Source organism: Dasypus novemcinctus, chromosome 18 (assembly GCF_030445035.2).
Source record: "Dasypus novemcinctus isolate mDasNov1 chromosome 18, mDasNov1.1.hap2, whole genome shotgun sequence".
In the NCBI taxonomy this organism is placed as follows: domain Eukaryota; kingdom Metazoa; phylum Chordata; class Mammalia; order Cingulata; family Dasypodidae; genus Dasypus; species Dasypus novemcinctus.
Genome location: NC_080690.1, coordinates 54,901,943 through 54,927,076, shown reverse-complemented (window position 1 = coordinate 54,927,076; position 25,134 = coordinate 54,901,943). Strand labels below are relative to the sequence as shown.

General features: G+C 56.7%; 6 protein-coding genes and 1 long non-coding RNA gene across 20 annotated transcripts; 4 read left to right on the top strand and 3 right to left on the bottom strand.

Moving 5' to 3' along the window:
- Positions 1-506: 506 nt before the first annotated feature.
- Positions 507-8,970, bottom strand: PROSER3 (proline and serine rich 3). 5 transcript variants are annotated; one of them, XM_023590648.2, is made up of 12 exons: positions 7,874-8,970; positions 7,576-7,610; positions 7,046-7,142; positions 6,590-6,771; positions 5,695-5,822; positions 5,488-5,591; positions 4,785-4,867; positions 4,548-4,684; positions 1,963-2,138; positions 1,000-1,861; positions 833-914; positions 507-696 (listed from the first exon to the last, which is right to left on the bottom strand). In XM_023590648.2, the coding sequence occupies exons 1-12, from the start codon at positions 7,943-7,945 to the stop codon at positions 555-557; spliced, it is 2,100 nt and encodes a 699-aa protein (XP_023446416.1). In that variant the 5' UTR covers positions 7,946-8,970; the 3' UTR covers positions 507-554. The 5 variants fall into 5 exon arrangements, with proteins under 5 accessions (XP_023446416.1, XP_058135241.1, XP_012383166.1 ...); XM_058279258.1 differs by having other exon boundaries at positions 507-624; XM_012527712.3 differs by having other exon boundaries at positions 5,488-5,588.
- A 168-nt stretch (positions 8,971-9,138) lies between these two features.
- HSPB6 (heat shock protein family B (small) member 6) lies at positions 9,139-11,549 on the top strand. The gene is made up of 3 exons (XM_004464907.5): positions 9,139-9,336; positions 10,263-10,385; positions 10,475-11,549. The coding sequence occupies exons 1-3, from the start codon at positions 9,139-9,141 to the stop codon at positions 10,640-10,642; spliced, it is 489 nt and encodes a 162-aa protein (XP_004464964.1). The 3' UTR covers positions 10,643-11,549.
- Positions 11,410-16,930, bottom strand: LIN37 (lin-37 DREAM MuvB core complex component). Of its 5 annotated transcripts, none has more exons than XM_071209229.1 (10): positions 16,797-16,904; positions 16,569-16,685; positions 13,772-13,847; positions 13,550-13,603; positions 13,180-13,209; positions 13,013-13,098; positions 12,754-12,920; positions 11,976-12,116; positions 11,813-11,886; positions 11,410-11,729 (listed from the first exon to the last, which is right to left on the bottom strand). In XM_071209229.1, exons 2-10 carry the CDS (start codon positions 16,594-16,596, stop codon positions 11,648-11,650), a joined length of 738 nt encoding a protein of 245 aa, XP_071065330.1. In that variant the 5' UTR covers positions 16,597-16,685; positions 16,797-16,904; the 3' UTR covers positions 11,410-11,647. The 5 variants fall into 5 exon arrangements, with proteins under 5 accessions (XP_071065330.1, XP_071065331.1, XP_023446419.1 ...); XM_071209230.1 differs by having other exon boundaries at positions 13,550-13,600; XM_023590651.3 differs by lacking the exon at positions 16,569-16,685 and having other exon boundaries at positions 16,797-16,930.
- LOC131274197 (uncharacterized) lies at positions 13,856-18,252 on the top strand. Its single transcript, XR_009181392.2, has 3 exons — positions 13,856-14,702; positions 16,773-16,914; positions 17,937-18,252. It is a non-coding gene; the product is annotated as an uncharacterized lncRNA (long non-coding RNA).
- Positions 18,253-18,576: 324 nt separating this feature from the next.
- Positions 18,577-20,178, bottom strand: PSENEN (presenilin enhancer, gamma-secretase subunit). Of its 2 annotated transcripts, none has more exons than XM_004464910.5 (4): positions 20,026-20,178; positions 19,738-19,902; positions 19,057-19,161; positions 18,577-18,862 (listed from the first exon to the last, which is right to left on the bottom strand). In XM_004464910.5, exons 2-4 carry the CDS (start codon positions 19,796-19,798, stop codon positions 18,723-18,725), a joined length of 306 nt encoding a protein of 101 aa, XP_004464967.1. In that variant the 5' UTR covers positions 19,799-19,902; positions 20,026-20,178; the 3' UTR covers positions 18,577-18,722. The 2 variants fall into 2 exon arrangements, with proteins under 2 accessions (XP_004464967.1, XP_012383161.1); XM_012527707.4 differs by having other exon boundaries at positions 19,738-19,830; positions 20,026-20,149.
- Positions 20,179-20,267: 89 nt separating this feature from the next.
- Positions 20,268-22,429, top strand: U2AF1L4 (U2 small nuclear RNA auxiliary factor 1 like 4). 2 transcript variants are annotated; one of them, XM_023590653.2, is made up of 8 exons: positions 20,268-20,373; positions 20,518-20,605; positions 20,984-21,050; positions 21,134-21,183; positions 21,258-21,356; positions 21,533-21,654; positions 21,788-21,883; positions 22,160-22,429. In XM_023590653.2, the coding sequence occupies exons 1-8, from the start codon at positions 20,330-20,332 to the stop codon at positions 22,242-22,244; spliced, it is 651 nt and encodes a 216-aa protein (XP_023446421.1). In that variant the 5' UTR covers positions 20,268-20,329; the 3' UTR covers positions 22,245-22,429. The 2 variants fall into 2 exon arrangements, with proteins under 2 accessions (XP_023446421.1, XP_004464965.1); XM_004464908.5 differs by having other exon boundaries at positions 20,269-20,373; positions 21,533-21,666.
- Positions 22,430-22,455: 26 nt separating this feature from the next.
- IGFLR1 (IGF like family receptor 1) lies at positions 22,456-24,996 on the top strand. Of its 4 annotated transcripts, none has more exons than XM_012527025.4 (4): positions 22,456-22,564; positions 23,172-23,382; positions 23,733-23,917; positions 24,149-24,996. In XM_012527025.4, the coding sequence occupies exons 2-4, from the start codon at positions 23,229-23,231 to the stop codon at positions 24,941-24,943; spliced, it is 1,134 nt and encodes a 377-aa protein (XP_012382479.1). In that variant the 5' UTR covers positions 22,456-22,564; positions 23,172-23,228; the 3' UTR covers positions 24,944-24,996. The 4 variants fall into 4 exon arrangements, with proteins under 4 accessions (XP_012382479.1, XP_012382478.1, XP_012382480.1 ...); XM_012527024.4 differs by having other exon boundaries at positions 23,164-23,382; XM_012527026.4 differs by having other exon boundaries at positions 22,456-23,382; positions 24,149-24,530; positions 24,606-24,996.
- Positions 24,997-25,134: the final 138 nt, after the last annotated feature.

Below are 25,134 nucleotides of genomic sequence, written 5' to 3'. Positions count from 1 at the left end.
GCACCTAGGTCTCACAAATGCCAAGGCCAGGCCCTGGGACATGCCAAAGTTGACAGGGCAAGGACAAGGTGAGAGGAGAGTCCTGAAAACTGGGGAGGTGCTGCACAGAGGGATCAGCTCCATCAAATGCTGCTGCGACGCAAGCAGCATGGAGCCTGAGGACTGACCATTGTCCTACGGTCAGGTGACCCTAAGAGCTTCACGCCTAGAGGACAATCCCTTTGGTCCCATCTGAGACAGAAGGACCCACTCCTAATTAAGTAAGACAAGGCAGATGGCTCTCTTGCCTGAAGACTGGGCTAGATCTCCTACTGTGCTCCTGAGGGTTTAACAAGAGAGTCTGCTTCAAGAGTCAAGAGCTAGGTGTTTGTGTGTGTGTGTGTGTGTGTGTGAGAGAGGGGCACAGGTGGAGCTGGGGTGAGGGGGTGGGGTGGGGTGTATTTTCCTAAATTAACACCTCTCTTGTGCCTTTTGAGAACCATCCATTTGTCAGAGATGGCCAGCAGTACACTGCAGAAAAAATGTTTTATTGAGGAAAACAAAATTTGTACAATTCAAAGTCGCCTGGCCTGGAGGGAGTCTCCTTCCCTCCGCAGCCGCCTCCCTGGGGACCTGGAGGGAGACCTGAAAGGAGGGGACCAAGAGCCCAGGTCTTCTGAGTGATCCAGCAAAAGGGATAATCTTGTGTCCACGTCCCTGGAGAAAATCCGGGGGCAGAGGCTAGGATATGCGCTCAGGATTGGGGTCTGGGGCTGCGGACAGGGCTCTGGGGGCTGGAAAGGGGGTCGGGGAGGGGGATCAAACAATGGAGATCCTGGTGATGGAGGGTCACCTTTTCTGCCGCCGCAGCTCCGCCCTCTGGGCCCTTAGCACCTGCAGCACAGGGTCATCGGGGAACTCGCTGCCGTCAGAGTCTGGGAAGAAAGAGCGAGCTCCGGGGACCGGACTCGGAGGGGGCTGGACTCCACCCAGATGCAGGTGGCTGCGCGGCCCGCTCACCTTCAGCGGCTGCCATGAGCCGAGAGGCCTGGGCGAGGAGCTCCCTCGAGGGGGCGTGGCCGGCGGGCGGGGGCGTGGCCACAGGCCCGAGCACCTCCCCCCGGCCCGGGGCGGGCGGGGCCCCGGCGCGGGCCTCCTGGGCTGCAGGGGGCGGGGCCTTGGCCGGCGGAGACCCTGCTGCCGGCGAGGCGGCCGTGGCCTTGGCTTCCCGAGACTCAGCCTTGGACCGAGCCAGCAGAGTCTCGGCCGGTGCGAATTGTGATTCGGACGGAGGCGGCGGGACCTGGGCTTGGGGAGCTGTGGCCTTGGCCTTGGGAGAGTCAGCCTCGGGGGGAGGCGGGCCCTCGAGGCGAGGGGGCGTGCCCTCCGGGCTGTCGGGGAACAGCCTGGCCTTCACCACCTGGCCCAGGGCGCCCCGAAGCTGCGCGCCGGGCCCCTCGCCGGCTGCCGGGTCGCGCCCCGCAGGCTCCCGGCGCGGGGCTCTGCCCCTCCGGGGCTCGGGGTCCTTCCTTTCGGGTGGGGCGGGGCTGCCGGGCATGGGGGTAGGGGTGGGCGGGCCCTGGGGGGTGAGCGGGCCCTGGGGGGCGGTGGCCGGGGCGGGGACGGAGGCCGGTGGTGCTAGAGGAACGGCCCCGAGAGGTACCCAGGGACTGGGCGGCGGGGCCCAGAAGAACCCGTGCGGGCTGGGGCCCCACAGGATGTGTGGAGAGGCCCCTGGGAGTGTGGGAAGGCCCTCCACGCGGAAGGCCTCTGGGGGACCGGGCGGGGCCGCCACACTACCCCACAGCGGCAAGCAGGTGGGCTGGGTCCCCAGGGGCTTCGCCGGGCCAGAAAAGGTCTGTAGACAGCTGGGAACAGGGACCTGGGAGAGCGGAGAGGGCGGGGAGGAGGGTGGAGGGTCCTCAGTCCCCCTCGAGCTCCCCCCTCCGACCCTTCCCAGGCTCCTCCATCCCCCCATCTCACCGGAGTGCTGAGGGCAGGCTTCCGGGGCAACACCCAAGGTCCGTCACCCTCGGCCCCGCGAGCCTGTTCAAGCTTCCGTCGCTGCCTCCACTGGTACAGAATGTCATCCTCTGGCCGCAAGGGTGCCCTGGAGGAGGCCGGGGCTGGAGCGGGGGTGGAGGCAGCTGCCAGGGTGGCTGTGGGGAAAATATTATAGAAGGGGAGGGGGAGGCAGGGGCTTGCTCCGCAACCCAACCTCAGCCTTCACCCCTTCCACTGGACCGGAACGGTATTCAGTCTTGCACCCCAGATACTGTCCCAATGCCTCCAGGAGTGGGAAGTGGGGCAGGGAGGAGAGAGCACCCCTGGGCTTCTCCACCTGTCTCATTTACTTCACCATGCTCTCAGCAAACATTTATCAGGCTCTTACTGTATGCCAAGCACTGTTCTCAGCAGTGGGGTGACAGTATGATCAAAACAGATCCTGCAGAAGCGGCCCACGTCTCCCTGCCCACTGCCCCCACCCTGGTCCAGTCAGCCTACCCGGACCATCACTGCCTCTCCTTCCTGGGCTTCCTACTCTCTGTCCCCACCCTCTGTTCCCCTCCATGCAGCCAGATGCCGCCTGTGAACACCTGAGTCAGATCAGGTCCCTCCCAGGCTAAGTCCTCCCCTGGCTCCACCTCTCCTGGTAAAAGGCTATGTTCTGGAATGCTCTTCCTTCACATATCCACAGGGTTCACTTCCTCGCATTCTTCAGATCTTTGCCCAAATGCCTCCTTTTTCCCAAAGCCTTCTCTGGCTACCCCAGTGCAAAGTGGCAACAACCCCCAGCCCTCCCACTCCCTCTCCTCTTTCCCTGTTCATTTTCTCCCTAGCACTTTCCACCTTTTAACCTATGAAACATTACACTTCTTTGCTTATTTGTTGTCTCTGTCTTCACAATACCAGCCCCATAAGGAGCTGTCTTATTCATTACCATGGCCCCACCAGAGCCTGGTGCGATCAACAGTTGTGCCATTAATGCAAAATGAACTATTTCTCATGCTCCGTTCCAGAGTCCAGCCCTGCGCTGAAGACACAGCAGTGACTAAGACGGACCTGGGCCCTGTCCTCAGTGCAGTGGGCCCAAGTGACATCATTCCCTCACCCAGAGCCTCACTCCAGCAGTACTGGTCAGCAGGGCTGCCAGTACTTCTCAGAGGCCCTACGCTCTGATGCAAAATAGACCCTTGCTGTGTCTTGTAATTCTACTCCAAACCTGGCTGCTTCCCTCCACTCCGCTCCTCGAGCTCAGGCTCAGGATTTCTTGCTGGATGTCCACAGCAGCCAAAGGGAGTTTGTTAACACCCAAGACTGATCACGTCCCTTCCCAGCGAGCTCAGGACCCATCCATGGCTCCCCAGTACTAATAGAACAACCAAATGCCTCCCTGTGCCTATATGGCCCAATGTAATCTGACTCCCACCAACCTTTCCTGCTTTATCCCACCCTACTCTCACCCCTGGCTCTTGCCTTTTTTGGTCCATTGTCTGCACCATACTCCTTCCCACCTCAGGTCCTCTCTATGTGAGCGGATGTGGTTCGAGCAGTTGAGTGCCTGCTTCCCACATGGGAGGTCCCGGGATTGGTTCCCGGTGCCTCCTTAAAAAAAAAGAGCAACAAGCAAAACAAATGAAAAAAAAACAACTCAGGGCAGCCGATGTGGCTCAGTGGTTGAGTGCTGGCTTCCCACATATGAGGTCCTGCATTCAGCCCCTGGTACCTCTAAAAAAAAAAAGATAGCACCTCCTCCTCTGGGAAGTCCTTCCTGATTCCCAGCTCCATGATCATTTCCCACATAGCCCTTACTTCTAGCAAAACCATTCATGAAGTAGGTACTAGCTTTACCCCCATTTTACAGTTGAGAACACTGAGGCTTAGGAGGGAGACATGAATAAATGGTGGAGCTTGGGCATGAGCACCTCTCCATTTACTTGTGCTTGCCTGCCCCACCTAGAATGGGAGCCCCATGAGATGTGGAGAGTGCCTGGCCTGTGCACCGCTACACCCCACGACATGGACACAGAATTAAAGTAGCAACGGCAGCAGTAATAGTAACCTAGGTCCTTGATCTCAACTCTGAAATCTGGGGGCAGAAATTTCAGAGGTATGAACTGCCAATATTCAACCATTTTTTACATGCATAAACAAAAATTTCATATGGCTCAACGTAATCTATCCATAGCACAAAGTGTGAATATACACCCTAATCAAGATAAATACGGATTATAGATCTCCTCTTCTTCAGGTCAGAATTTTGCTGTCAAATCAGGTGTGGCATCAAATTTGCCAAAAAGCCTTCTGTTATGGGAGCTTTGTGTTTATAACTGCAGATAGAAGATGGCAGATCTGTCATACTAATGATGGCTCCTGTTGACAGAGCTGAGCCAAGCACTTTCCATGCGTTCACCAACTCATTTCATCCTCACAATACCCATAGGACGAAGAACAATTATTCCCATTTATAGTCAGGGAAACAAGGGCCAGAGAGGTCCAGGGCTACTCAGCTGGGAAGGGGTGGAATTCACTCAGGCTTCCCTCAGTCCTGGCCTCCTAGCACTCACCGGGTGCCCGGGGGCCAGGGTCCTTGCTGAAGTCAGGGGTGAAGGTCACAGAGCAGGAGGAGACGCCATCAGAGCTACCAGGGAATGAGGAGCTGCTGGCATTACTGGGGCTGAGGGAGGAGGAGATGGAGGCCTTGCTGCAGAGAGAAGGCAGAAGTGAGGCAATGGGGGTCTCAGAGGCCAGGCCTGGAGCTGAAGGAGCCGGGAGGCTGATGAGGGCTGAGGGCGGGGAGGCACCTGCGTTTGAGCAACCCAGCAGCTCTGCTCTGCAGGCTCAGCGTCTCCAGATCCAGTAGGGGTGAGTGCCATGTGTTGAGGCTCTGTGGGGAGAAAGAGTCAGAGGCCAGCCCCACCCCAAAAGCTGCTGGAAAAGGGGCTCTGGACAGAGATCTGCACTCTACCTGCTAGCCTCACCTGCTGGCCTCCGTGGCCTCCTGGGACAAGAGCGATCCACTTTTCATCTGAGACCCTCCCTACCCCCACACACCTATGTGCAGTCCTTGTTGTTTGTGGAAGATTGATCACTTCCTGACCAGGCCTCACCGATCACATCATTCTATCCTCTGGTTCAGTGCCTTGCACAAGGATGAACCAATGAGAATGAGGTTAGGGGCTTTGAATGGCGCTAAAGGAAAAATCTCCTTTTTCCCCTGGAGTAGCTGAGTTAGTATCATAGGAGCCTAGAGCCTTGAGATGTCCACCAAGGGGAAAATCTGCCTGAGACAAGCACAGCAAAGAGGTACCCAGAGCCGAGAGAGTCAGGTTCCTGTCCACATTGTCCTAACACTTGGATCCGGTCATTACTGAAAGCATCAACTTTTGGACTAGCCAACAACTCCTTTCTGGTTAAGTTTCCTAGAGTTGGGATCTGCTCTAATTATTTCCCAGGGCTAGTGATGTCAGTTCAGTTACACAGGGGAGGGGATAGATGGGACGTCACCTGCTTCATTTCCTGAACAGGGCCCCGAGCCTTGGATGTGCTGGCCACCTTGGCAGGAGTGGAGACTGCTGCATTGGGTCTACCTTCTGCTGTGCTGGTCCCTGCTGAGAAGCTCCCATTTAGTTGGGGGCCTAGGAAGAGTGGCTGCTGGGGGAATTGATCAGGAAAGGTTTCAAGCCAGGGGATAGATGGGTCCAACACAAGTACCTGCTGTGAGTTGACTGCTGCGGGCTGAAGATTCAGGCTGCAGCCACCAAAAGTCAGCTGAGGTTGGACCTGCAGGCTGGCGTTCCTCTCGGCTTGTGGGCTGGGCCTGGCGGAACCGGTTTACATACCTGTGAGCATCAGGGGATGGGAATTGGGTGGGGTGAGGTAAGCCAAATAATAAAAGAAATAATAATCACATTAGCCATGGCAGAGCCTGGTAGTTATTCTTCTCTATCTGTCCTCTCTTATTTAGTCATGCCATTTGTAGCTGGGCACATAGCCATCCTTCTCTGGCCTGCATTTCCTAGTTGCCGTTGTAGCCTTGTGGCCATGTGACTAGGTTCAGATTAACAAGGTATAAGGGGATGTGATTTGGAAAGTGGATATGATTGGGACCATTTTGGTCGATGAAGGTAAGTGCTACAGTCTAGGGATGAGAGAACAAGATAGAACAAAGCTATATCCCTGACAACCTCACCTAGGGGCTGCCTTATCAGTGCTGGTTTAAGCCAGGATTAATTTGAGATTCATTGTTATAGCAGCTGAACCTGTATTCTACAAATCAAAGTGCTCACTCTGTGACAGGCATTGCTATAGATGCTTTACATACAGTAACTCATTAAAAGCTTAAAACAGCCCTTGGGAGTAAGTGCCATTACTATCCCCAGTTTACAGATGAAGAAACTGAGGCCAAGATGATACATATAGAGTACAGTGTTGGAATTTGAACCCAGGTAGTCTAGCTCTAGAAGCTAAGCTCTTAATAACACACTCGAAGTGCCTGGTCCTAAAAAAGTACTGCACAAACAACTCTGGCTGCGATGAATATTATGGGTTGCCTGCTTCCTCCCTCTGACCCAAACTCTCCTTTCCCACTAGAGCTGCTGGAACTTACTTGGCCATCACAGAGTCCCCACTGTCAATTGGGATGGGTGGTGGTAGGGCCCCCATCTGTCCCTCAGAGGTGCTGGGTGGGGAAAATGTCCCTGAGCTGGATGACCAGGATTCTTCAAACAGTTCAGGGGAGTTGGGAGCTTCTGGCAGACTGGATCTGTGGGGCTGGGATGGGTTCAGAACCTAAGACAGAGGAAGGGAGGACAAGAAAAAGTAAGGTCCAAGAAGTCATTCCTGCGGGAGAATGAAGACACACACGAAGTCTCACACGAAGTCCAGAAAGGAAGAAACACATCCCACAGTGGTAACCACCCAGAGAAATCAGACAGTGATAGTGGACCCAGGTGGTAGAGGGCTGGACCTCTCACTCCCATCTCTTATCCCATGTCCTCCTTCCCTCTAGCTGTCACTCTCTTGCTAGTGGGTTGGCACAGAACACTCTGTTGGGTATCCTTACCTTGGGGCGCCAGGTCTGGCTTTGGGATGGCTTGCAATAGCTCGAACCCAGGGGCACATCCTCAAAGGGTCTGCCTTGGATGGAGGACAGTGGCAGGCTGCAAAGGGAGATGGAGTGAAGGTGGGAGTGCAAGACCAGACTACAATTCCCATAGATCTCTGAAAGAGATGGACTATAATTCCCAAGAGGCACCAGTGTTCATTCAATAAAAAGATATTGGAGGCACAATTCCCATAAGCCCTTGGAGCCATCTCAAAAGAGAAGAACCGAAGAACTGCTAGCCCGCGGTTCTCAACGCTGGATCCAGTATAGGAGGGTCTCTTAAAAATACATATGCCCGGTCCCCATCCCAGACTAAAAGAATCAGGATATCTGGAAGCGGGGCTAAGCATCCATATCTTTTTCAAAGCGTTCCAGGTGATTTTGACGTGCAGCCCGCCGTGTTAGAAGCGCTGCTAGACCCTAAGTCATTTGGACTCTAAGGCGAGAGATGGACTACAATCCCCATGAGTCACTGGGCTCCACCGTACGCGACAAAGTTGAAGACACCACCATCCATGGGTATCTGGGAGTAATTTCAAAAGAAAGAGATTTAATTCCCAAGAAGCCGTTGGTCCCACAGAGCAGAGCTTAAGACACTTAAAGGAACCCCGGGCTGGCGAAGTACAAGGCGGGCGGGGCCACAGGCCGCGAAGCATCTTGGGAATTGTGGTCCCAGTGCGGTTCAACGCGACTCGGGACCCTAGCGAACCTGCCCCTAGGCTGTCGCCGTCCCTCCTTGGTCCTTCCCAGGAATCTTGCTGTCCCCGGAAGAAGAGGATATTTCACCTGCGGTCCATCTCGCAACCCCCAGAACGCTTCGGCCTGCTCCTCTCCTTCAGGGGCAGGCCCCGCGCGCATCTTTGTCGCTTAGCAATGCCCTATTAGCCCCGCCCCTCCTGGTAGTGCCCGCGCGGGAACGGAGCGGCCTCCAAGGCAACCAATGGTCGAGAGGAAACTAGAGCTAACTGGAAAGTGGCCAAAGGGAGAGGTCTCGTGACTGGCTGTAACGCTGGCCTGCCCGAGAGAGCACGTTCGATTGGTGAGCCTGCACCGGGCAGCAGTAATCGACAAGCCGATGAACCAATGGGAAGGCTCTGAGGCCAGGCTTGGGGTTAGGAGAGCCTCCAAAGTCGGCTTGCTTGGCCGCAGTTTTGCTTTCTGACTGTTCGTCTTGCTGCAGAAATCTTGGCATTCCCATCTAACCACCGTACTTCCGGTTGCAGGGGCAGTCAGGGAATCTATCCTTTCTCAGCCTGCCGTCCCTCCATCAGTGGGACATCAGTGGACAACCAGCTAGTCCAGCCGATTATCTAACCACTTCCCTCTTTAATGCCGGAGCAGCTGATTGAGCCGGGCGCCAGGCCTGGGCTCCTGGCCGAGGTGGCAGGATCAAAAGGAGCTATTTCGGGCCTCGGCGCCCGGCCCTCGGGGGGCCAGCCTGGACTGTTCGTGCCTGCGACCCCTGGCCGCGGCTCACCTGGCAGATCCCGCTGCCCTATGCTCCGAGGCTGAGTCAGAGGCCCAGAATTAGGCCCGGCCTGCTGGGGGGCTGAGGCCCCAGGGCCCAGCCGAGTGTGGGGGGAGGGCCTGTTCTGTGTCCTCTTGACAGCCTGGCCCGGCCACAGCATTTCCCGTACCCAAGAATCTGCCCCCAAGGCCTCTTTCTGCGTCATCCCCAGAGCTGCCTGCAGGGTGGGGGTGAATTAAAGGGACCGGGGCTCTGCCGTGCGGTTCTTGGGCCTTGGAACCCTTCGCCGCGCCTTGCTCTTCTCTCTGGCAAGGCTGCCTCCCAGCCTTAGTTTTCCCTTTGGGAGGCTGGGGGATCTTAAAGACGCCTCCCTGGCAGCCTTTGCCCGGCATGCAGCAGGCGCTTAATAAATGGCCGTGTCATTGTTGGGGGTTTCTAAATAAGGCGCTATTAATGGCCGGGGCTGGCCGCGATCCCGGTGTCCCTGGGCGTCCGGCCGAGGGGCGGGCTCGGAGAGTGCTATAAGGCGGCTGCCGCGTACGCAGGGGCACTGCGGCGGCGCCCAGGGCGGCGGGGGAGCAGGATGGAGATCCCGGTGCCTGTGCAGCCGACCTGGCTGCGGCGAGCCTCGGCCCCGCTTCCCGGGCTTTCAGCGCCCGGGCGCCTCTTTGACCAGCGCTTCGGAGAGGGGCTGCTCGAGGCCGAGCTGGCTGCGCTCTGCCCCGCGGCGCTCGCCCCCTACTACCTACGCGCACCCAGCGTGGCGCTGCCCGCCGCCCAGGTGCCAGGCCTGGGGGAGGGGCAGCCACCCGGTCTCTCCGAAGGCCAGGGGCGCCGGTCAGCGAGGGGGGCTGGGGGAATGCTGGGTGACGTGGGTGGGGCGGAGAATCTCGGCCCCTCAGAGGGGCTTCTGGAGCCCCCGAGGGTGGAATCCAGGCTTCAGAAGGGAGTGAGGCACCAGGTTACTGAAGGGGTGGGTCTCGGTCGCTCTGGGGGGCTGGAAAGGCTCAGCACTGGTCGAGTGGGGGCGTTCACGGCGAAGGGAGTCGTGGAGGCTCTGACGAGGGCTAGTGAACCACGGAAGATGGGAAGGGCGGAGCCCAGTGACTCCCGAGAGGTGGGATGTTTTGGAATTCGGTGGGGGAAGGAGAGATTGGAGATGGGGTGTGGTGCCCCCAGTGTCTCCTGAAAGGGTAGAGGGGGTCCTGTGACCTGGGTCGAGGGGCCTGGCCACTCTGAGAAGTTGGGGAAGAGTACCAGTAACTGCTGAGGGTGGAACGGGCCCCGTGACTGGAGCCTGGAGACTGGGGGAAGAGGCATCTTGGTGATTTCTGGCGTGGGCGGGTGAAGGGCCCCGGTGACTTTGAGAAGTACGGGGCTGGGGAGTCGGTGCCCAGGGGACCGCGTTGACTATGGGGTCAGTGACACAGGGGGAGGAGGCAGGCCTCTGTATCCTGTGAGGGTGGAGGTCCCTGACCTTGGAGGGGAAGGAAGCCACGTTACCCTGGGTGAGAAATGGATCCCAACGATGACGGGGAGGGGGAACCCTACTCGGTCACCCCGCTAGGGGGGAGTCCACAGTTGCGGAGGCTGGGGTCAGAGGAGCTGGGCGAGGTAGCACCGAGGCCCACGGGGGCGGGGCCTTGCGGGGTCCCTCGAGCCCCGCCCCGCCCGATGACAGCCCCGCCCCGCGCCGGTTGTGCGCAGGTGCCGAGGGACCCAGGCCATTTCTCGGTGCTGCTGGACGTGAAGCACTTCTCGCCGGAGGAAATCGAGGTCAAGGTGGTGGGCGAGCACGTGGAGGTGCATGCGCGACATGAGGAACGCCCGGTGAGCTCGCTGGGGGCGGGGCCAGGACGCACTCTCAAAGCCCCGGGGAGGGGTGGGGCGGGGCGGCTCAAGCCTCTCCCCGCCCCCAGGATGAACACGGCTACGTCGCGCGCGAGTTCCACCGCCGCTACCGCTTGCCGCCAGGGGTGGACCCGGCCGCCGTGACGTCCGCACTGTCTCCCGAAGGCGTCCTCTCCATCCAGGCCGCTCCCGCGCCGGCCCAGGCCTCGCCGCCGCCGCCAGTTGCCGCCAAGTAGGGGTCCCGGCACTCCTGAACCCCGGGAGCCGCCCCAGGCTCTTTTAAAGCCGACCTGACTCCGCCCAGCCAGACCACAGATCCCATCTGGGACCCCACCCCATCTCGATCTAGCTACCCTAGACCTTTATACCGGGTCCTAGACCCTTTCACCAACACCCCCTCCAACTTTCAGCCCCCGCCCCCAAATCCGCCCTCGCCTTCAGACCCCATACCGCCACTCTCCAACCTCCAGACCTCTCCCCACCAACATTCTTGGGAGATATCACCTCTCAAAACTCCTTCCCCTATTCTCTTCTTACTCTACGAAGACACCTATACACCCCTACTTCAAATCCCTTCTCCCTCTGACTCGAGATTATGTGTAGACAGCCCTGCTCCTACCCCAGATTAGTCGGAATTGCTCCCACCCTATCCCCAACTGTCTCAGACTCTGCACAGACCTCCCAGTCCAGACCAACCAGACCTGGTTCGCCAAATTCTGGATCCTTCCCCTCACTCCAACCAGACACTCCACTGTGCCCAAGCCCATCTTCTGGCTTGAAATACCAGCTAGCCACCCCAACTTTTGAACTCCACCTTGGACAGAGCCTGCTTATCCCAGGTCAAATGGGATCCCCACCCTCAAACTGTACAGACATCTCCCAATCTCCGCAGACTCAGCAGATATCCTAGACCCCTTCCCTAACTCTAAGCGGACCCCCTAGGCCCTTTGTCTTGACCCCCAGGCCCCAGCCAAATAATCCAGCAATGCACCTTCCACCCTCCCCCCTCTTCCTTTATCCTCCATCACCCCACCAAGCAGACACTCCTTCATTCCCCACCTCTTTCCCTCCTCCAACTCCCTGTCCCCCATACTCCTCACTCCTACCTAGGCCCACTCCCCCAATAAATGTGCTGGAGCTGTGCCTGCTGCCTGTGCCTGGGTGGGGAGGGACCGGCCAGAGCAAGTGGAGGCTGGTGTGGAGGAGGGAGAGATTTATTGGGGTGGGGAGCCAGGGGAACATCACTGTCGCTCATACATCTCCCGCAGGATCTTCATGCTTTCTGAGTAGCGGAGCTGGTTCCGATGAGAGGCTTCCTTCCACCTGGGGTAGGGTCGGGGGACAGAGGGAGGGCTCAGCAATTGGGGCAGAGGCCATAGGGGGACAGGCAGGTCAGAGGCACTCACCTCTGGCGGATACGTTTCCAGCGCTGCATGTTGCGGTAGATGAGTGTGGAGGGTGAGGGCTCAGGCTCAGAGGGCTGCACAGACAGAGGCTATGGCTAGGTGGCTGTGCCCCAAGGCCAATAATGTGTGCCCACTTAGCCCCAGGCCAGCCTTGCATACCCACCTCATCATCGGGGGTACCCTGGGTCTCAGGCTGCAGTGGGGATGGAATGCGGGATCTGGAGGTGTCTCCTGGTGGCCCAGGGGCTGTGGGTGGAGGCAGCTTGTACACATCACGACACTTGCTGTTGGTGACCTCTGATCCCTGGGGAAACAGCCCAAGAGTCAGAGAATATAGCCACGGTACACATGCCACCCCAGCAGTGGCAAGAGACATGAGGATCTTGCTAAGGGACCCTCACTTAAAAGGAGTCATGTCTGAAGGGTAGGGGCCCTATCCAGCCTGTGGGTCAGGTCTGCCAGCCCCAGGGGCCCCTGTCTAGCCCTGCAAACCTCAGGGAACCCTGTCCAGGGGCTCACTGCTGGTGAGGTCTGGAGACCTCCTACCACTCCCTAGGCCAGGTGGCCATGTCTCTACCCCAGGGATCCCTTTCTAGCCCCATCAGGGAGTCCTTTCTGCCCAGGAGAACCCTCTCCACCCCCTCAGGCCAATTAACTCAGGGACCCTGGACCTACCCTGCCCTGCCCAGGGGTTCCCATCTGCCCCCCACCTCTTTTCCCTGAGGACCCCTATCCAGCCCTCAGCCCATTTTGAAGGTTTCCAGGGAACCCTGTTCCCTTCCCCCCAGGCCAGGTGGGCACATCAGTCGGCCCTAGGGACCTCTATCCACACCTCCAGCCTGGGCTTCTGTGACTCCCACAAGGGCCACAGGGACCTGGGCCCATCCCCCCCACTGCCCTGCGGCCTTGGCCTTGGAGCTGGGACCCACCACCCATCCTACCTCCTCATCCTCAGGCAGCGGGGGGAGTGGTGAGCTGGGTGAGCGTTCCCGCTCACGTACTGAGGGGCTGTTGCGCATCCAAGCCCGGCAGATCGGGTAGAGTGGTGTATTCTCACTGAACTGGGCCAAGTCCACGCTCCGGTCAAACAGCTTGATCACATACGTGTCTGGGGCAGTGGGGAGCGGGGAGGTGCATGAACATTGCCTGTAACCCCCGGCCCCCTGCTGTCCTCTCAGCCACCCACTCATGCCCACTCACTGGATCGCTGTGGCCCTCCCTCCGCCAGCCCATCATCCATCTCCCTCCTCTTCTTCCGCCGCTGGTGGGGGAAGCGGGCGGATGGCCTGTGTGGGGAAGAGGAACGTCAGGATCTGGGCTGGGCCTGGGAACCCCTCAGTGGCTAGCTGCCTGCCCCATCACCTTACCGTTTGCCAGTGGCCACCATGGAGCAGTCCCTGTGGGGAGAGACAGTGTTAGTAGGCTGACCCCACCTCGAACAAACACCTACTCAAAACCCCCAAGGGGGCTCCCTGGGGATACTAGAATCAAGCTTGAGATGCTCACAGAAGCCCCAGTGACCCCTTGGGCCTTGTGTCCCACTCATGTCCCTCGGGCTCCTGATGCCAGCCACGAAGGCAGAGCAGCTAAGCTTCTTTCTGCCACAGGGCCTTTAGACAGGGAGAGTGCTCAGGGCTGGGATGGGAGAAGCACAGAGCACAGTGCTCAGGGCTGGGATGGGGGAAGAAGTTCTCCAACTCTCAGATCCAGATGATCCCATAAAAAACAAATACTTACTTATTGTGGGTATCTGAGGGGGTCTTCCCAGCTTCCTCATCCAGACGCTCCCTGCTAGTGAAAAAGAACTGCTGGCCCAGGGTCCCCAGGGCCCAGGGCGGGGAGGCACTGAGTGGTCTCCCCCTTGGGTACCTGCCCACCCAGCCAGCTCGGGGGTCCCACCCTGGATCAGAAGGCCCAACATGCCAGGTCCCAACCTGTCCATGCATGCCAGGTCCCAACCTGTCCATGTGGCTCTTCTCCAGCAGACACTGCAGAACAGCATCCAGTTGGTTCCGGGCCTTGGCCATCTCCAACTCTGGGGGAAGAAGGTACCCAGTGGGAGTCAGTGTTCAGGCCCGAGGCAGACAGGCAGCCAACTGGGCCAGGGAAGGGCAGGTATGCGAGGGATGTGGCAGGCAGAGAGCGAGAGCTCTGGGTTCCAGGGCCGTGCAGTGGCTTGCTGCGTGACCTGAGGCAAAGCACCTCACCTCACTCAACCGATTTCCTCATCTTGAAAATGGGTCTCAAATGATACCTACCTTCTAGGATTGCTGCAAGATTTAAATTAAGCCTCAGGTGATAAAAAGTCTCAGCAGGATGCGATAATTGTAATATGTCTATAGAGTGCTCATTACCTTATACAATTCCACACACATCACACATATAAACCCACTGAATCCTCACAATAACACTGGTAGGGAGATAAGATTTGTTGTTGTTGTTTTTTTCTTTTATTGGGAGATAGGATTTTTATTCCCATTTTATAGGTGAGGAAACTGAGGCATAGGGATGTTAGGGCATTTGCCAAAGTCACACAGCTAGGAAACAGCAGAACTAGGCATTTCAACCCAAGACCCCTGGCCCCAGAGCTGGATTTATAAAGCAAGAGCTCACGCTGGGAATCTGGCCTCCCAGTTTGGTTTGCTTTGTATGGGGAAGGCAGTGATATGACTTTCAATCTGAATTAAATCTGAATCAGCCAACATTTAAAGATTGGGAGGTTTCATCTAAAATACCTATTTTTGGCTTTTTCCAGGAAACAAGGCACTCTGACCCATTGTCCTGCATGCCACAGGTCCCACCTGGCCTACTTCACTCAGTTACGGCCTTGCCTAGCTCTGTCAGCCTGTGTGTTTACTTCTCCTTGTCACAGAACTTAAGGAGGATGATGGTAGGGATATTCTCCTCTCACCCTTGTTGGGTGTTCACTCTCCTGTTCAAACTGGTAGGAGCTCTGGCTCTAGTGCTCAGAGCCTGGAGGGATACTTGGTGACGCCTTGCTAGACCAGGGGACACATATGAATCCCAACATCACTCAGAGGAGAGATGAGGAGGGATGGGAGACTGAGGGCAACTGAAATTGGAGCAAAGAGCCTTGGGCAGGAGCCAAGGGAGATGGATAATGGCCACATCCCTGCCCCCAGCTTCTCTCCTGAACCCCAGATCTGGGGATCCCACAGCCTCCCAGACCCCTTCCCCTGGACATCCCTGAGGTCCCTCTCATCCCCTCTTCCTGGGTCCCCATCTCAGGGGTGGTTCCACTGTCCCCCCTAGTCCACCCCTGAGCCTTGTCCTGAACATCTCTCTCCCTCCCCCACCCTAGCCCCTTGGGGGCAACCAAAGGCCCCATGATCTGTCCACTTGCCTTCTGAGTGTCTCTTCTACCTACACCATCCCTACCTCACCCACCCTAGACCTGCCCTGTCCTCCCTCTAGGAGGTCTCCCCTTCTTATCTACTTCCACAAGGTGGCCAGGGGAATCTTCCTAAAATCAAACCTGACCCTGATCTTTCCCTGCTTAGAAACCTCTGTGGCACCCCAGTGCCTGGAGGACAGAATTTGAGCTCCTGGGCCTGATATTCACCCGCCTGCCTGACTGTGCCTTCCTCCCATTCCACTCCATTTGTGGTCAGGCCCCCGTCACTTTTCCAATCATATTTTTCTGACCTTGCGAGTGGGGGAGGCATCTTTATTAACTCACTCCACTGTTCAAAACCCTTCCTTTGGCTCCTGATTTCCCTCAGAACAAAAGCCAAAGTCCTCACCGGGGCCCATAAGGCCCCACAGGATCTGACCCTTCTCCCATCACTTCTTTGCTCTCATCTCCTCCCACAGTCTCCCTCACCCACTCTGCTCCAGCCACACTGGCCTCCCTGTTCCCTTAACATGCCAGACCAGGCTCCCACCTTAGACTCTTTTTTTTTTTTTTTTTTTTAAAGATTTATTTTTATTTCTTTAATTCCCCTCCCCTCCCCCGGTTGTCTGTGTCTTTTTGCTGCGTCTTGTTTCTTTGTCCGCTTCTGTTGTCGTCAGCGGCACGGGAAGTGTGGGCGGCGCCATTCCTGGGCAGGCTGCTCCCTCCTTCGCGCTGGGCGGCTCTCCTTATGGGTGCACTCCTTGCGCGTGGGGCTCCCCTACGCGGGGGACACCCCTGTGTAGCAGGGCACTCCTTGCGCGCATCAGCACTGCGCATGGGCCAGCTCCACACGGGTCAAGGAGGCCCGGGGCTTGAACCGCGGACCTCCCATGTGGTAGACGGATGCCCTAACCACTGGGCCAAAGTCCGTTTCCCACCTTAGACTCTTTTCAGCTATTTCCTTTGACTGACTTGCTGTCCTGCAGCATATCCTCATGGCTCTTTCCCTCATCCTGCCCCATTCCTGTTCTCCTTGTCTTCTCCTGTTTTTTGTTTGTTGTTTTTTTTTTAGATAACACTCATTCCTTCTAACATCTTACAAGTTTGTTGTATGGATTCCATTCCCCTCCCACTGCCCTTACCACCACCATCCTGGGTTCCATTGAACTCTGCCCCAACCCAAAATGACTTCTCCTCTCTGAGCCTCAGTTTCCCCATCTGCCACACTTCCTACTTCCTAGGATTACTGCGATATAGTGATTTGAGGATTAAAAGCTTCCCTGTACTTCAGACGCACGGCACAATGCCTGACTCCTGACAACTGCTGGATATGGGGATACTGAGGCAGAGACAAGAAAGGGGCCCTTCTCAGAGTCACGTCTCGGGGTCCCCGTGTCTTACCGCACCACACAGCCAGAGCCACCACCATTCAATCTCAAAGCTGCTATGAGCACAGATCAGGAGAGTATGAAGGTGACAGGAATCGCTCTTTGCCGGGTACCGGGACAGTCAGAGGGGCTGCGGGGATAAGTCGCGTAGGTCGCACTATCGCGATCAAATCTGTCGGAACTTCCAGACCTTGATTAGTCCGGTTCTTTCCTACAGGCCCCCAGAACTCGGGCTCCTCACCTGATTTCTCCACTTTCACCTTCACCGGGAACATGGTTTGGGTCCGGGGTCTGGCTCCCTAGGTCAGATGAGCCTAGGGTCACGAGTCAAGGACGGAGGCCGGCGGGAAAGGTCAAAGGTAAGCTTCGTTTGCGGACAACCCTCCGCCCAGAAAAGCGTCGGGCGGCGACCACCGCGCCTGCAGCAACCTCCCTACTTTCCCTTCTGTGGGCGGGACCCTTCGGCAGCCCTTGTTCCTATTTGTCAGTGCACCCATCGATTTCGTACTCTGACCAATTAACAGTTGTGACGTCAAATCCCAGCCCTAAGTCCCACCTTCCTGCGGCCCCGTTTCCGGAAACAAACCAACGACAGCCCGGGCACTTCCTGGGAGGTGTGGTTCTAGCTCCCGAGATTCAGACTGAGCAAAAACGCCTGCGCCGCGCGGGGCACGGTGGGAGACGTAGGATCGGGCATCGCGAAGCCTCTTGGGACTTGTAGTGCTAGAAACTTTGAGGGCTCCCAAGCCCCCTATTAACTGTGGGAATCCCTCCTGTCCCTAAGAGGAAGACTAGTCTGGAGTTAGGGCTGGGTTTCAGAACCAAACATCTTACTGAGCATTAGCTGTGCAGTAACTACCTGTTAATCTTTCTTCAGGCACCACCTCATCCAGTTAACAAATAGTAAGAGCCTACTGTGTGCCAGGCACTCTTCTAGGCACTGGGTACACCACAGGGAAAAAAAGACAAAAACCCTGCCCTAAGGGGGCTTATCTTTTAGAGGATGAAAGATAGACAATAAACAAATAAGTAAAACAGTTTAAGTGAAATGTGATTGGAGAAAGAAACAATGTCCCCAAAAGGACACTGGGAGTATGTATTAATCAGCCAAAGGGGTGCCAGAAACCTGTTGGCTTTTATAAAGGGTATGCATTTGGGATAGGACCTTACAGATACTGGGCCATAAAGCATAGGTTACTTCTCTCACCAAAGTCTATTTCCACATGTTGGAGCAAGATGGCTGCTAACGTCTGCCAGGGTTCAGGCTTCCTGGGTTCCTCTCTTTCCAGGTCTTGCTTCTTTCCAGGCTCAGGGTTCCTCTCTTCCCAGTACTTGCTTCTCTTTCCTCACAACCATGCTCCTCTGTGTGTTTACTTCCTAGGGCTCCAGCTCAAGACTCCAGCATCAAACTCCAATGTGACATGGGCCAATCAAAGGTATAGGCCAGTTTACAAACATAATCCAACATCTATTTTTGGAATTCATAACTATATCAAACTGCTATAGAGTGCTAAGGTGGGGATTGAAATTTTAACAAATAATTTCAAATAAAAAAGAATTTAGATTTTATTTAAATTAAACAGTTTTAAATTTCAAGGAGACCTTTTCTGAGAAAGTTCTTGAATATTTCTATTGCTGCTGGTAACACCTCCTTCAGATAATGGAAAACTTCTGATGACCACATAGTAAGTCTTGGCCCAGATCAATCCTACATAGTAGCATTGTGATCCACACTTCTGATGGAACTACTGAAGCCCAGGGTGGGAAAGTCATGCTTCCAAATTCACACATTACCAGTACAGGATAACAGCCCCTAGAAATGGAAGCACTACTGCTTTCTTGATTCTTCACCTGTAAAATAGGGTTCCTGAGTGGAAAGTTTCTATTTCAGAGAATTGTGAGTAGTATACAGTGAAAAAAAAAGCATGTGTATGAAGCACTATCCCACACAAAGTATGCACTCAATAAATGTTAATAATCATATTATGCTTCTACCTCCAAAAGATCCCAGGAATTCAATATGGAGAATTAGGGTCCTTTATTGGGGGATATCAGCAGAGAACATGGGAGATGGGAACAAGTCTTAGGGGACTCAAGAGTGAGCTTAGAGCAGAAGCGCCCATCCTGGAAGAATGAGCAAGTTGCCAGACCTGTGTAGGAAAAGGTGTCAGGGAGTGCCCAGGGGAATGGTAAAGGAGAGGTAATCCCCAAGGGCACCCCAACGGGGTCGGTAGATCTGGAAGATGGTGATCCAGGTGGTGAGTGCAATCACCCAGAAGAGGAAGCCCACAGCTGAGCGCCAAACATCTGTCAGGGGAACAGTGGTGGGGAGGTTACATCCAACTGCTCTCTGGGCTCCTCCCAGCCAGCTCCTACCCTCTCTTCTCTCTGACAAAGCCCCAGGATCTGGAGCTTCCACCGCACCCTCCCACCAAGGCTCCAGCTTTCCCCCTCCCCTTTTGCCATCCAATGCCCTCTCTTCTTCTGTGCCCTGGACTCACAGCCCTTAATTTGACTCTGCTCTGTGTAGGCTGGGGCAAGGAAGGCCTCCCGGAAGAACCAGAAGATGTTGACCAGCCAGAGGAAAGGCAGGAACGCAAACCCACCTAGGGAGAAAAAGACACTCTGGGGCATAAGGCAACAAGGACCTTCCTTATCATTCACCAGGCTCTGCAGGTTCTGGGGAGACCTAGTTGGAAGGTCCTTTCCCACATCCAAGTTCAAAGGGGAAATCTCTGCTTTCAGGGCCTCAGAAATCCCCATTCCTTTCTGGGATCTAGCCGCCTCTTTTTCAGACCCAGGAGTTCATATCCCAGCATCCTCCTCCATGGGTCCCAGGAGTCCAATCCCCCAGACTCCTTCCTACCCCATGTCCCAAGAGTTTACTCCCTCAGACTCCTCCTCCAGGGACGTAGTTCCCCAACGCCCTTTTCCCTCAGAACCAGGAGTCCTGACACCCGCCTCAGCGCCCTCTTCTCTCGGGACCCAGAAATTGAGGCCCCAACCTCTTCTTACCTCAGGGTCCAAACCTTCCCTTCCCTCAGAACCAGGAGTCCGCGTCCCTACCCACTTCATCTCTTAGACCCACGAATCCAGGCCCCCAAGGCCCTTCTCACTCAGACGTACTTGTCCAGCCGCGCAGCCCTCTCTTCTCCCGGGACCCTAAGGCAACAGGCCCTTACCCAAGTAGTATTTCCGGCACAGGTTTAACTTCTCCTCGTTGGACACTCGCTCCAAGTTCATAGTTGCGCTGGAGCGACTATCGTCCCAAGGGTCTGCAGGGCAAGACCCAAGCCTTGATCCCTAAGTGACAGGTTCGAGGATCGCGATCGCGAGTGACCACACCCCTAACAAAGACAAACGTGGAGGTGGCTTTGCTGAAAGAAGGGTACCCTCGCTCCCACCGCGGGCTGGCTGGGTTGAGAAGTTCTTTATGTTTATTGGGGTACGCGAAATGACCCCCAACTCACCAGCGGAGCCTACTTTCTTCGGCTTGGATGCTCTTGCTAGTTTCGATTATCGCCGTTTGCGCAAGATGCCGCAAGTGTCTCTGGAGCTTGTAGTCTCTTCTGGTGAGTCACTGTTGCACGCATGCGCCTTCAGGGTTGTTCTCAGCGGTTCTGTCCGGAGGACGAGGGCCGCATACAACCAGGGCGCTAAGGAGTTTCCGAGCGCGCGAGGCGGGCTCGGAGGCAGCGAAGAACTACACTTCCCAACGCTCCTAGGGAGCGGAAGTGACGTCAGCGCAGCTAGAGTTGGAGGGTTCGGATAAAAATGGCTGAATATTTAGCTTCGATATTCGGGACTGAGAAGGACAAGTGAGAATGGGAGCGGGGAGTGGCCCCCTCGGGGGGCCGGGGCCGGGGTACTTGGGTCCCTGTGGCTAGGTGGCTTGGGACGGTGCTTCTGGGGTGTCCGACCTCCCGGCCCTCGGTTCACCTCTGTCTTTGCACCTCTTCCAGGGTTAACTGCTCTTTTTACTTTAAGATCGGGGCCTGCCGGCACGGGGACCGGTGCTCCCGGCTTCACAACAAACCGACTTTCAGCCAGGTGAGGCCCGGCGCGGAGCCAGGGGGTTTAACGCCTCCTTGCTCTGCCCCTTCTGCTGCCCGTCATCGCGAGGTCCCGCCTTTTCCGTGTTTCTAAGCCCCACCCTACTGGCCCGCTTTTTTTCTGCCGGATCTCAGCAGGCTCCTCCTCCGTGGAGGGGTAGCCACGCCCCCGCAATACAGCCTGTATCTCCGGGCTGTCGGCCACTGCTAGGTTCCCCTTTTCTGGTTTCCTTAGGACCAAGCCACACTAGTAAACTCATGGGGTTTAGGCCCCGCCCCAGGTGCGAGGCCCCACCCCCAGCCTTCATACCCCACCCCTTTCACATGCGGCCCCGCCCTCTGAGCTCAGGCCCTGCCCCTTTTAATTTCTGTTCAGACCATAGTGCTGCTTAACCTGTACCGGAACCCACAGAACACGGCCCAAACTGCAGATGGATCACACTGTGAGTGAGGGTCTGGGCTTGGGGGCAGGGCAGAAAATCCCCAGGAGGCCATCCCCTGACCCCACCCTGCCCCCCTCCTCCAGGTCACGTGAGCGACGTGGAGGTGCAGGAGCACTATGATAACTTCTTTGAGGTGAGGGTTGGCAAGGGTGGGTTGGATGTCCTGTGAGTTAGGAGCTCAGCTGAGTTCTTCCTCATCTTCCCTAGGAGGTGTTCACTGAACTGCAGGAGAAGTATGGGGAGATTGAAGAGATGAACGTGTGTGACAACCTCGGGGACCACCTCGTAGGCAACGTCTATGTCAAGGTGCCTGCTCACCCCCATTCAAGCCCGGAGATCGTGGCATTTCATTGCACAGTGGTCACCACTGAAGCCTCATAGCTTGATGTCCACCCGTAAATCCTGCTGTGCCCTCGAACTGTTAACTAGTTCCCTGAAGATCTCTGAGTTGGATTGCCCACACTGATCCACTTTTCCCTCAGTTCCGGCGTGAGGAGGATGCAGAGCGGGCAGTGGCCGAACTCAATAACCGCTGGTTCAATGGGCAGGCTGTGCATGCCGAGTTGTCACCTGTCACTGACTTCCGGGAGTCATGCTGCCGGCAGTACGAGATGGGGTATGGTGGTGCAGGGGTGGGATGGGCACCTAGAGTCCCTGATTCCTGACTCTGTGTGTTGGGTTGGGGGGTGGCAAGGGCTGCCAGTGACAATGGCCTGCTCCATCTGTCCTCTACCCAGGGAGTGTACCCGTGGTGGCTTCTGCAATTTCATGCACCTGCGGCCCATCTCCCGGAACCTCAGGCGGCAGCTCTATGGGCGGGGACCCCGACGCAGGTATCTCAGGACTACCCTGCTCCAGTGCAACTGATCCTACGCTCCAGTAACAGTATCTCCAGACCTATATAGCCTAAGACCAGTCCTGATCCCCAGACCAGTCTGAACTCCCACCCCAAGTCCAACCTGAATCTCCCCGCCCTACACTCAGCCCCTGAGTTCCTGCCCTTAGACCATCCCTGTAACCCCAGTTACCTCAACACCTCTCTGCCCCATCACAGAACCAGGAGACAGGCTAGGGACTCTTAACCATCTGCTCTCCACTTCTGTCCTCAGGTCGCCCCCGAGGTCCCATACTGGCCACCGTCCCCGAGAAAGGAACCGACGGCGTTCCCCAGACCACAGGCATGGCCGCTTCTGAGATCCTGGTCCCCTTGCCCTCCATCCATGACAGGCACAGGCATTTCTGGCCCCAAACCCTCCTCAAAACTCCCCTCCCTCCCCATCTCCATCTTCTCCAGGCTTTGAGATTCCATAGTGGACTCCATTGGACACAGAGACTGTCCCTTACAGCTTCTTCTCTAATAAATTTCCATATTTGTTCGAGGGTTGAGAAGTTTTTGTGGTTAGTATAAGATGTCTATAGGCTAGAGTTTCCTTCCACGCCCACTTCTCCTGACGAAAAGGGGAAGTGAGCTGGGACTCTGGCCACAACCTCAGCTGAGGAACTTCGCACAACAGGTGGGGAGCAATGGGCTCAGGGCCCAGGCCCTAGAGGCCCCTGAATGGGACTGGTGGGGTTGGGACACCTTTCTGCTGGAAACCTCCATGTCTCTATCTGAGGCTGTTCAAAGAAGAGACACTGGTTGTGATGGGTGTGAGGATTCCCAGCCCAGAGGCAGCCCAGAGGAGATGAGGGCTAGAGACTAGGTGGGGTGGGTGGGCGTCTTCAGGAGGGAGGGCTAGGTTCTCGGATGCCCCGCCTCCTGAAATGGGAGTTGGGAAGACCTAACATTTAAGCTGGGTTTATTGTATGCCAGGCTCCCATCTAATGCTTCCCTTCAGATACTGTTGTTACCCCATTTTACGAATAGAAAAAGGGAGGGCAGGGAAGCTGAGGATATGCTGGAGTGGGACAGTCTGGCTACACAATCTGGATCCAGAGTCCTCCTCACACTTAGACACCTCAAGGGCTTGTGGGCCTCTCTTCTGATGGTCCGGGAGCTGGGATTGGGAGGGGGTGGGGGCAGTGCAGATTCTCAGCTTCCGAGTGGGCCGGGGGGTGGGTCCCAGGTCCCCACAACCACTGCTTCCTTCCTCCACCTGGGTTTACTGGAAAGTGCGGCAGAGGCGCCACGTTCGGAAGTACTGTGGTCCAGGCACCTCAGGCTGAGGCCCGGCCCCGATGGGGCCGCGACATATCCTCCTGACGGCTGCACTACTGGCCCAGGCACTGCCGCCAGAGGCCTCCCAGTATTGCGGCCGCCTTGAATACTGGAACCCAGACAACAAGCGCTGCAGCAGTTGCCTGCAGCGCTTCGGACCACCCCGCCGTCCAGGTGAGGTGCAGCGACTGGGCATGTGCATATTTCCGGGTGGAGCTGGTGGGGGGAGGGGGCAAGGCTTAGAGTTAGGGGGACAAGAGTATGGACCTATGTGGGTTCCGAGAGCAACAACGGAGGAGGCAGGGCCTGTAAGGCGGTACTGGGGCCTAATGGGAGGGGCGGGCTTTATGTAGATGATCCGGTTGTGGGCGGAGCTTGACACAGAAGCGGGAAGTAATTAAAAGGCGTGGCCTGCTTGAGAAATGCAGGGCTTGCGTGGGGATTGAAGGGGCGGCGCCTGCGTCACAGGGCGCTTGGGAAGGGGGCGGGCTTGGCTGTGGCACTAGAGCTCCCTTAGCCCACAGACTACGAGTTTAGGGAAAATTGCGGACTCAGTGACCTCGGCGATCAGCTACAACACCCGTTCAAGAAGTGCGCTCCTGGACAATGCAACCCCAACGGCGCGGATCTGTGCAGCCCCTGCGGCGGCGGGGCCACAGTCTCCACTTTGGCGGAGGGCGGCCGCCGCTCCGCATCTAGCTGCATAAAGGTGCTGGTCGGTTCCGAAGCACCTGGTGGGGGCGTGGCTTCCTGAGATGGGCAGGGAACACGGAAGGAGGCTAGAGCTTGGGGAGATGGCGAGTTTGATTCCAGGACTCAGAGGCGATCCATGGGATTATAGGCGGGGATGTGGCCCCTTCGAGGGATAAGAATGAGAAGTTTGGGCTGACAAGGTGTGAATGGGGCATGGCCCCTGCCTTACTCCATACTCCCTTCCCAGAGATCGGTCCCTCCCAAGAAGGCCTGCTGCCCGACATCTAGAAAGGACAGCGTCCCTAGCTCTCAGGAGCCCAGCTCACCGACGACTTCTTTGTGGACTTCTGACCACAGAAACATCCCCGCAGACACCTCTCTGCAGGTCTTACAGGATTTGGCTCTCCCCGTGGTGCTGGTCCTACTGGTGTCCTCACTGATCCTCCTGTTCACCCTGAGAATGCTGCGCCACTGCCGCCAACAGAAATCTGACTCCTTTCCCTGTCCCCGCTTGGCTTGCAGTGGTCCTCACAACCCCTTTCCCTTGCACTCGTCCTCCCTGGTCACCCTAAAGGTACTGGAAGCAGGCGAGGCATGTAAGGTCTCTCTGCTTCCACTCCAGTGCACAGGTGAGTCAGGGACGGGACTGGGGCCAGAGGAGGTGAACTGGAAGCTCCCTCCCCTTTACTCCTCCTGTCTCCTAGAGCTGCCAATCCTCCCTTCGACCCTGGCTTCGCAGCCCTTGTCTCGCCTTTTGGATGAGCTGGAGGTGCTGGAGGAGCTGATCATGCTGCTGGATCCTGAACCTGGGCCTGGTGGGGGCATGGCCTGTGGCACCACTCGGCACCTGGCTGCACGATACGGGATGCCTGCCACCTGGTCCACGTTTGCCTACTCCCTGCGGCCCAGCCGCTCACCACTTCTGGCCCTGCTGGAGATGGTGGTGGCAAGGGAGCCCACTGCCTCTCTGGGCCAACTGGGTGCTCACCTGGCCCACCTAGGGCGGGCAGATGCACTGCAGGTTCTGTCCAAACTCAGCTGATCTGGTGTGTGCCCAGCTTCATACTCTAAATATAAAGTTTGCCTTGAAATACACGACTGCTGTTTCTGGACCTCATTTAGGTGCCCTCTTGAGGGTATGGTCCTAATTAGGCCAAGAGAGAGTAGACAGCATCCTATTCCCCGTCCCCTGACAAGGGCCCACCCATTCCCGTGACATACCACAAGTGGGAA

Excerpts from the sequence above, each read along its gene's own strand:
- LIN37 (XM_023590651.3), bottom strand. The coding sequence starts at position 16,830 with ATGTTCCCGGTGAAGGTGAAAGTGGAGAAATCAG. Across the intron at positions 13,604-13,771 it reads GAGAAGAGCCACATGGACAG|CAGGGAGCGTCTGGATGAGG; the intron begins GTTGGGACCTGG and ends CTTTTTCACTAG. Across the intron at positions 11,730-11,812 it reads TGGAAACGTATCCGCCAGAG|GTGGAAGGAAGCCTCTCATC; the intron begins GTGAGTGCCTCT and ends ACCCTACCCCAG.
- U2AF1L4 (XM_004464908.5), top strand. The coding sequence starts at position 20,330 with ATGGCTGAATATTTAGCTTCGATATTCGGGACTGAGAAGGACAA. Across the intron at positions 20,606-20,983 it reads ACAAACCGACTTTCAGCCAG|ACCATAGTGCTGCTTAACCT; the intron begins GTGAGGCCCGGC and ends ATTTCTGTTCAG. Across the intron at positions 21,884-22,159 it reads GGGCGGGGACCCCGACGCAG|GTCGCCCCCGAGGTCCCATA; the intron begins GTATCTCAGGAC and ends TTCTGTCCTCAG.
- PROSER3 (XM_023590648.2), bottom strand. The coding sequence starts at position 7,945 with ATGCGCGCGGGGCCTGCCCCTGAAGGAGAGGAGCAGGCCGAAGCGTTC. Across the intron at positions 7,143-7,575 it reads GGTGTCTTCAACTTTGTCGC|CCTGCCACTGTCCTCCATCC; the intron begins GTACGGTGGAGC and ends CTCCCTTTGCAG. Across the intron at positions 2,139-4,547 it reads CCCTGGCCCCCGGGCACCCG|CCACCCTGGCAGCTGCCTCC; the intron begins GTGAGTGCTAGG and ends TTTTCCCCACAG.
- HSPB6 (XM_004464907.5), top strand. The coding sequence starts at position 9,139 with ATGGAGATCCCGGTGCCTGTGCAGCCGACCTGGCTGCGGCGAGCCTCG. Across the intron at positions 9,337-10,262 it reads TGGCGCTGCCCGCCGCCCAG|GTGCCGAGGGACCCAGGCCA; the intron begins GTGCCAGGCCTG and ends GGTTGTGCGCAG. Across the intron at positions 10,386-10,474 it reads CGCGACATGAGGAACGCCCG|GATGAACACGGCTACGTCGC; the intron begins GTGAGCTCGCTG and ends CCCCGCCCCCAG.
- IGFLR1 (XM_012527025.4), top strand. The coding sequence starts at position 23,229 with ATGGGGCCGCGACATATCCTCCTGACGGCTGCACTACTGGCCCAGGCA. Across the intron at positions 23,383-23,732 it reads CGGACCACCCCGCCGTCCAG|ACTACGAGTTTAGGGAAAAT; the intron begins GTGAGGTGCAGC and ends CTTAGCCCACAG. Across the intron at positions 23,918-24,148 it reads CCGCATCTAGCTGCATAAAG|AGATCGGTCCCTCCCAAGAA; the intron begins GTGCTGGTCGGT and ends CTCCCTTCCCAG.
- PSENEN (XM_004464910.5), bottom strand. The coding sequence starts at position 19,798 with ATGAACTTGGAGCGAGTGTCCAACGAGGAGAAGTTAAACCTGTGCCGG. Across the intron at positions 19,162-19,737 it reads GTGCCGGAAATACTACTTGG|GTGGGTTTGCGTTCCTGCCT; the intron begins GTAAGGGCCTGT and ends TTTTCTCCCTAG. Across the intron at positions 18,863-19,056 it reads GCAGAGTCAAATTAAGGGCT|ATGTTTGGCGCTCAGCTGTG; the intron begins GTGAGTCCAGGG and ends TTCCCCTGACAG.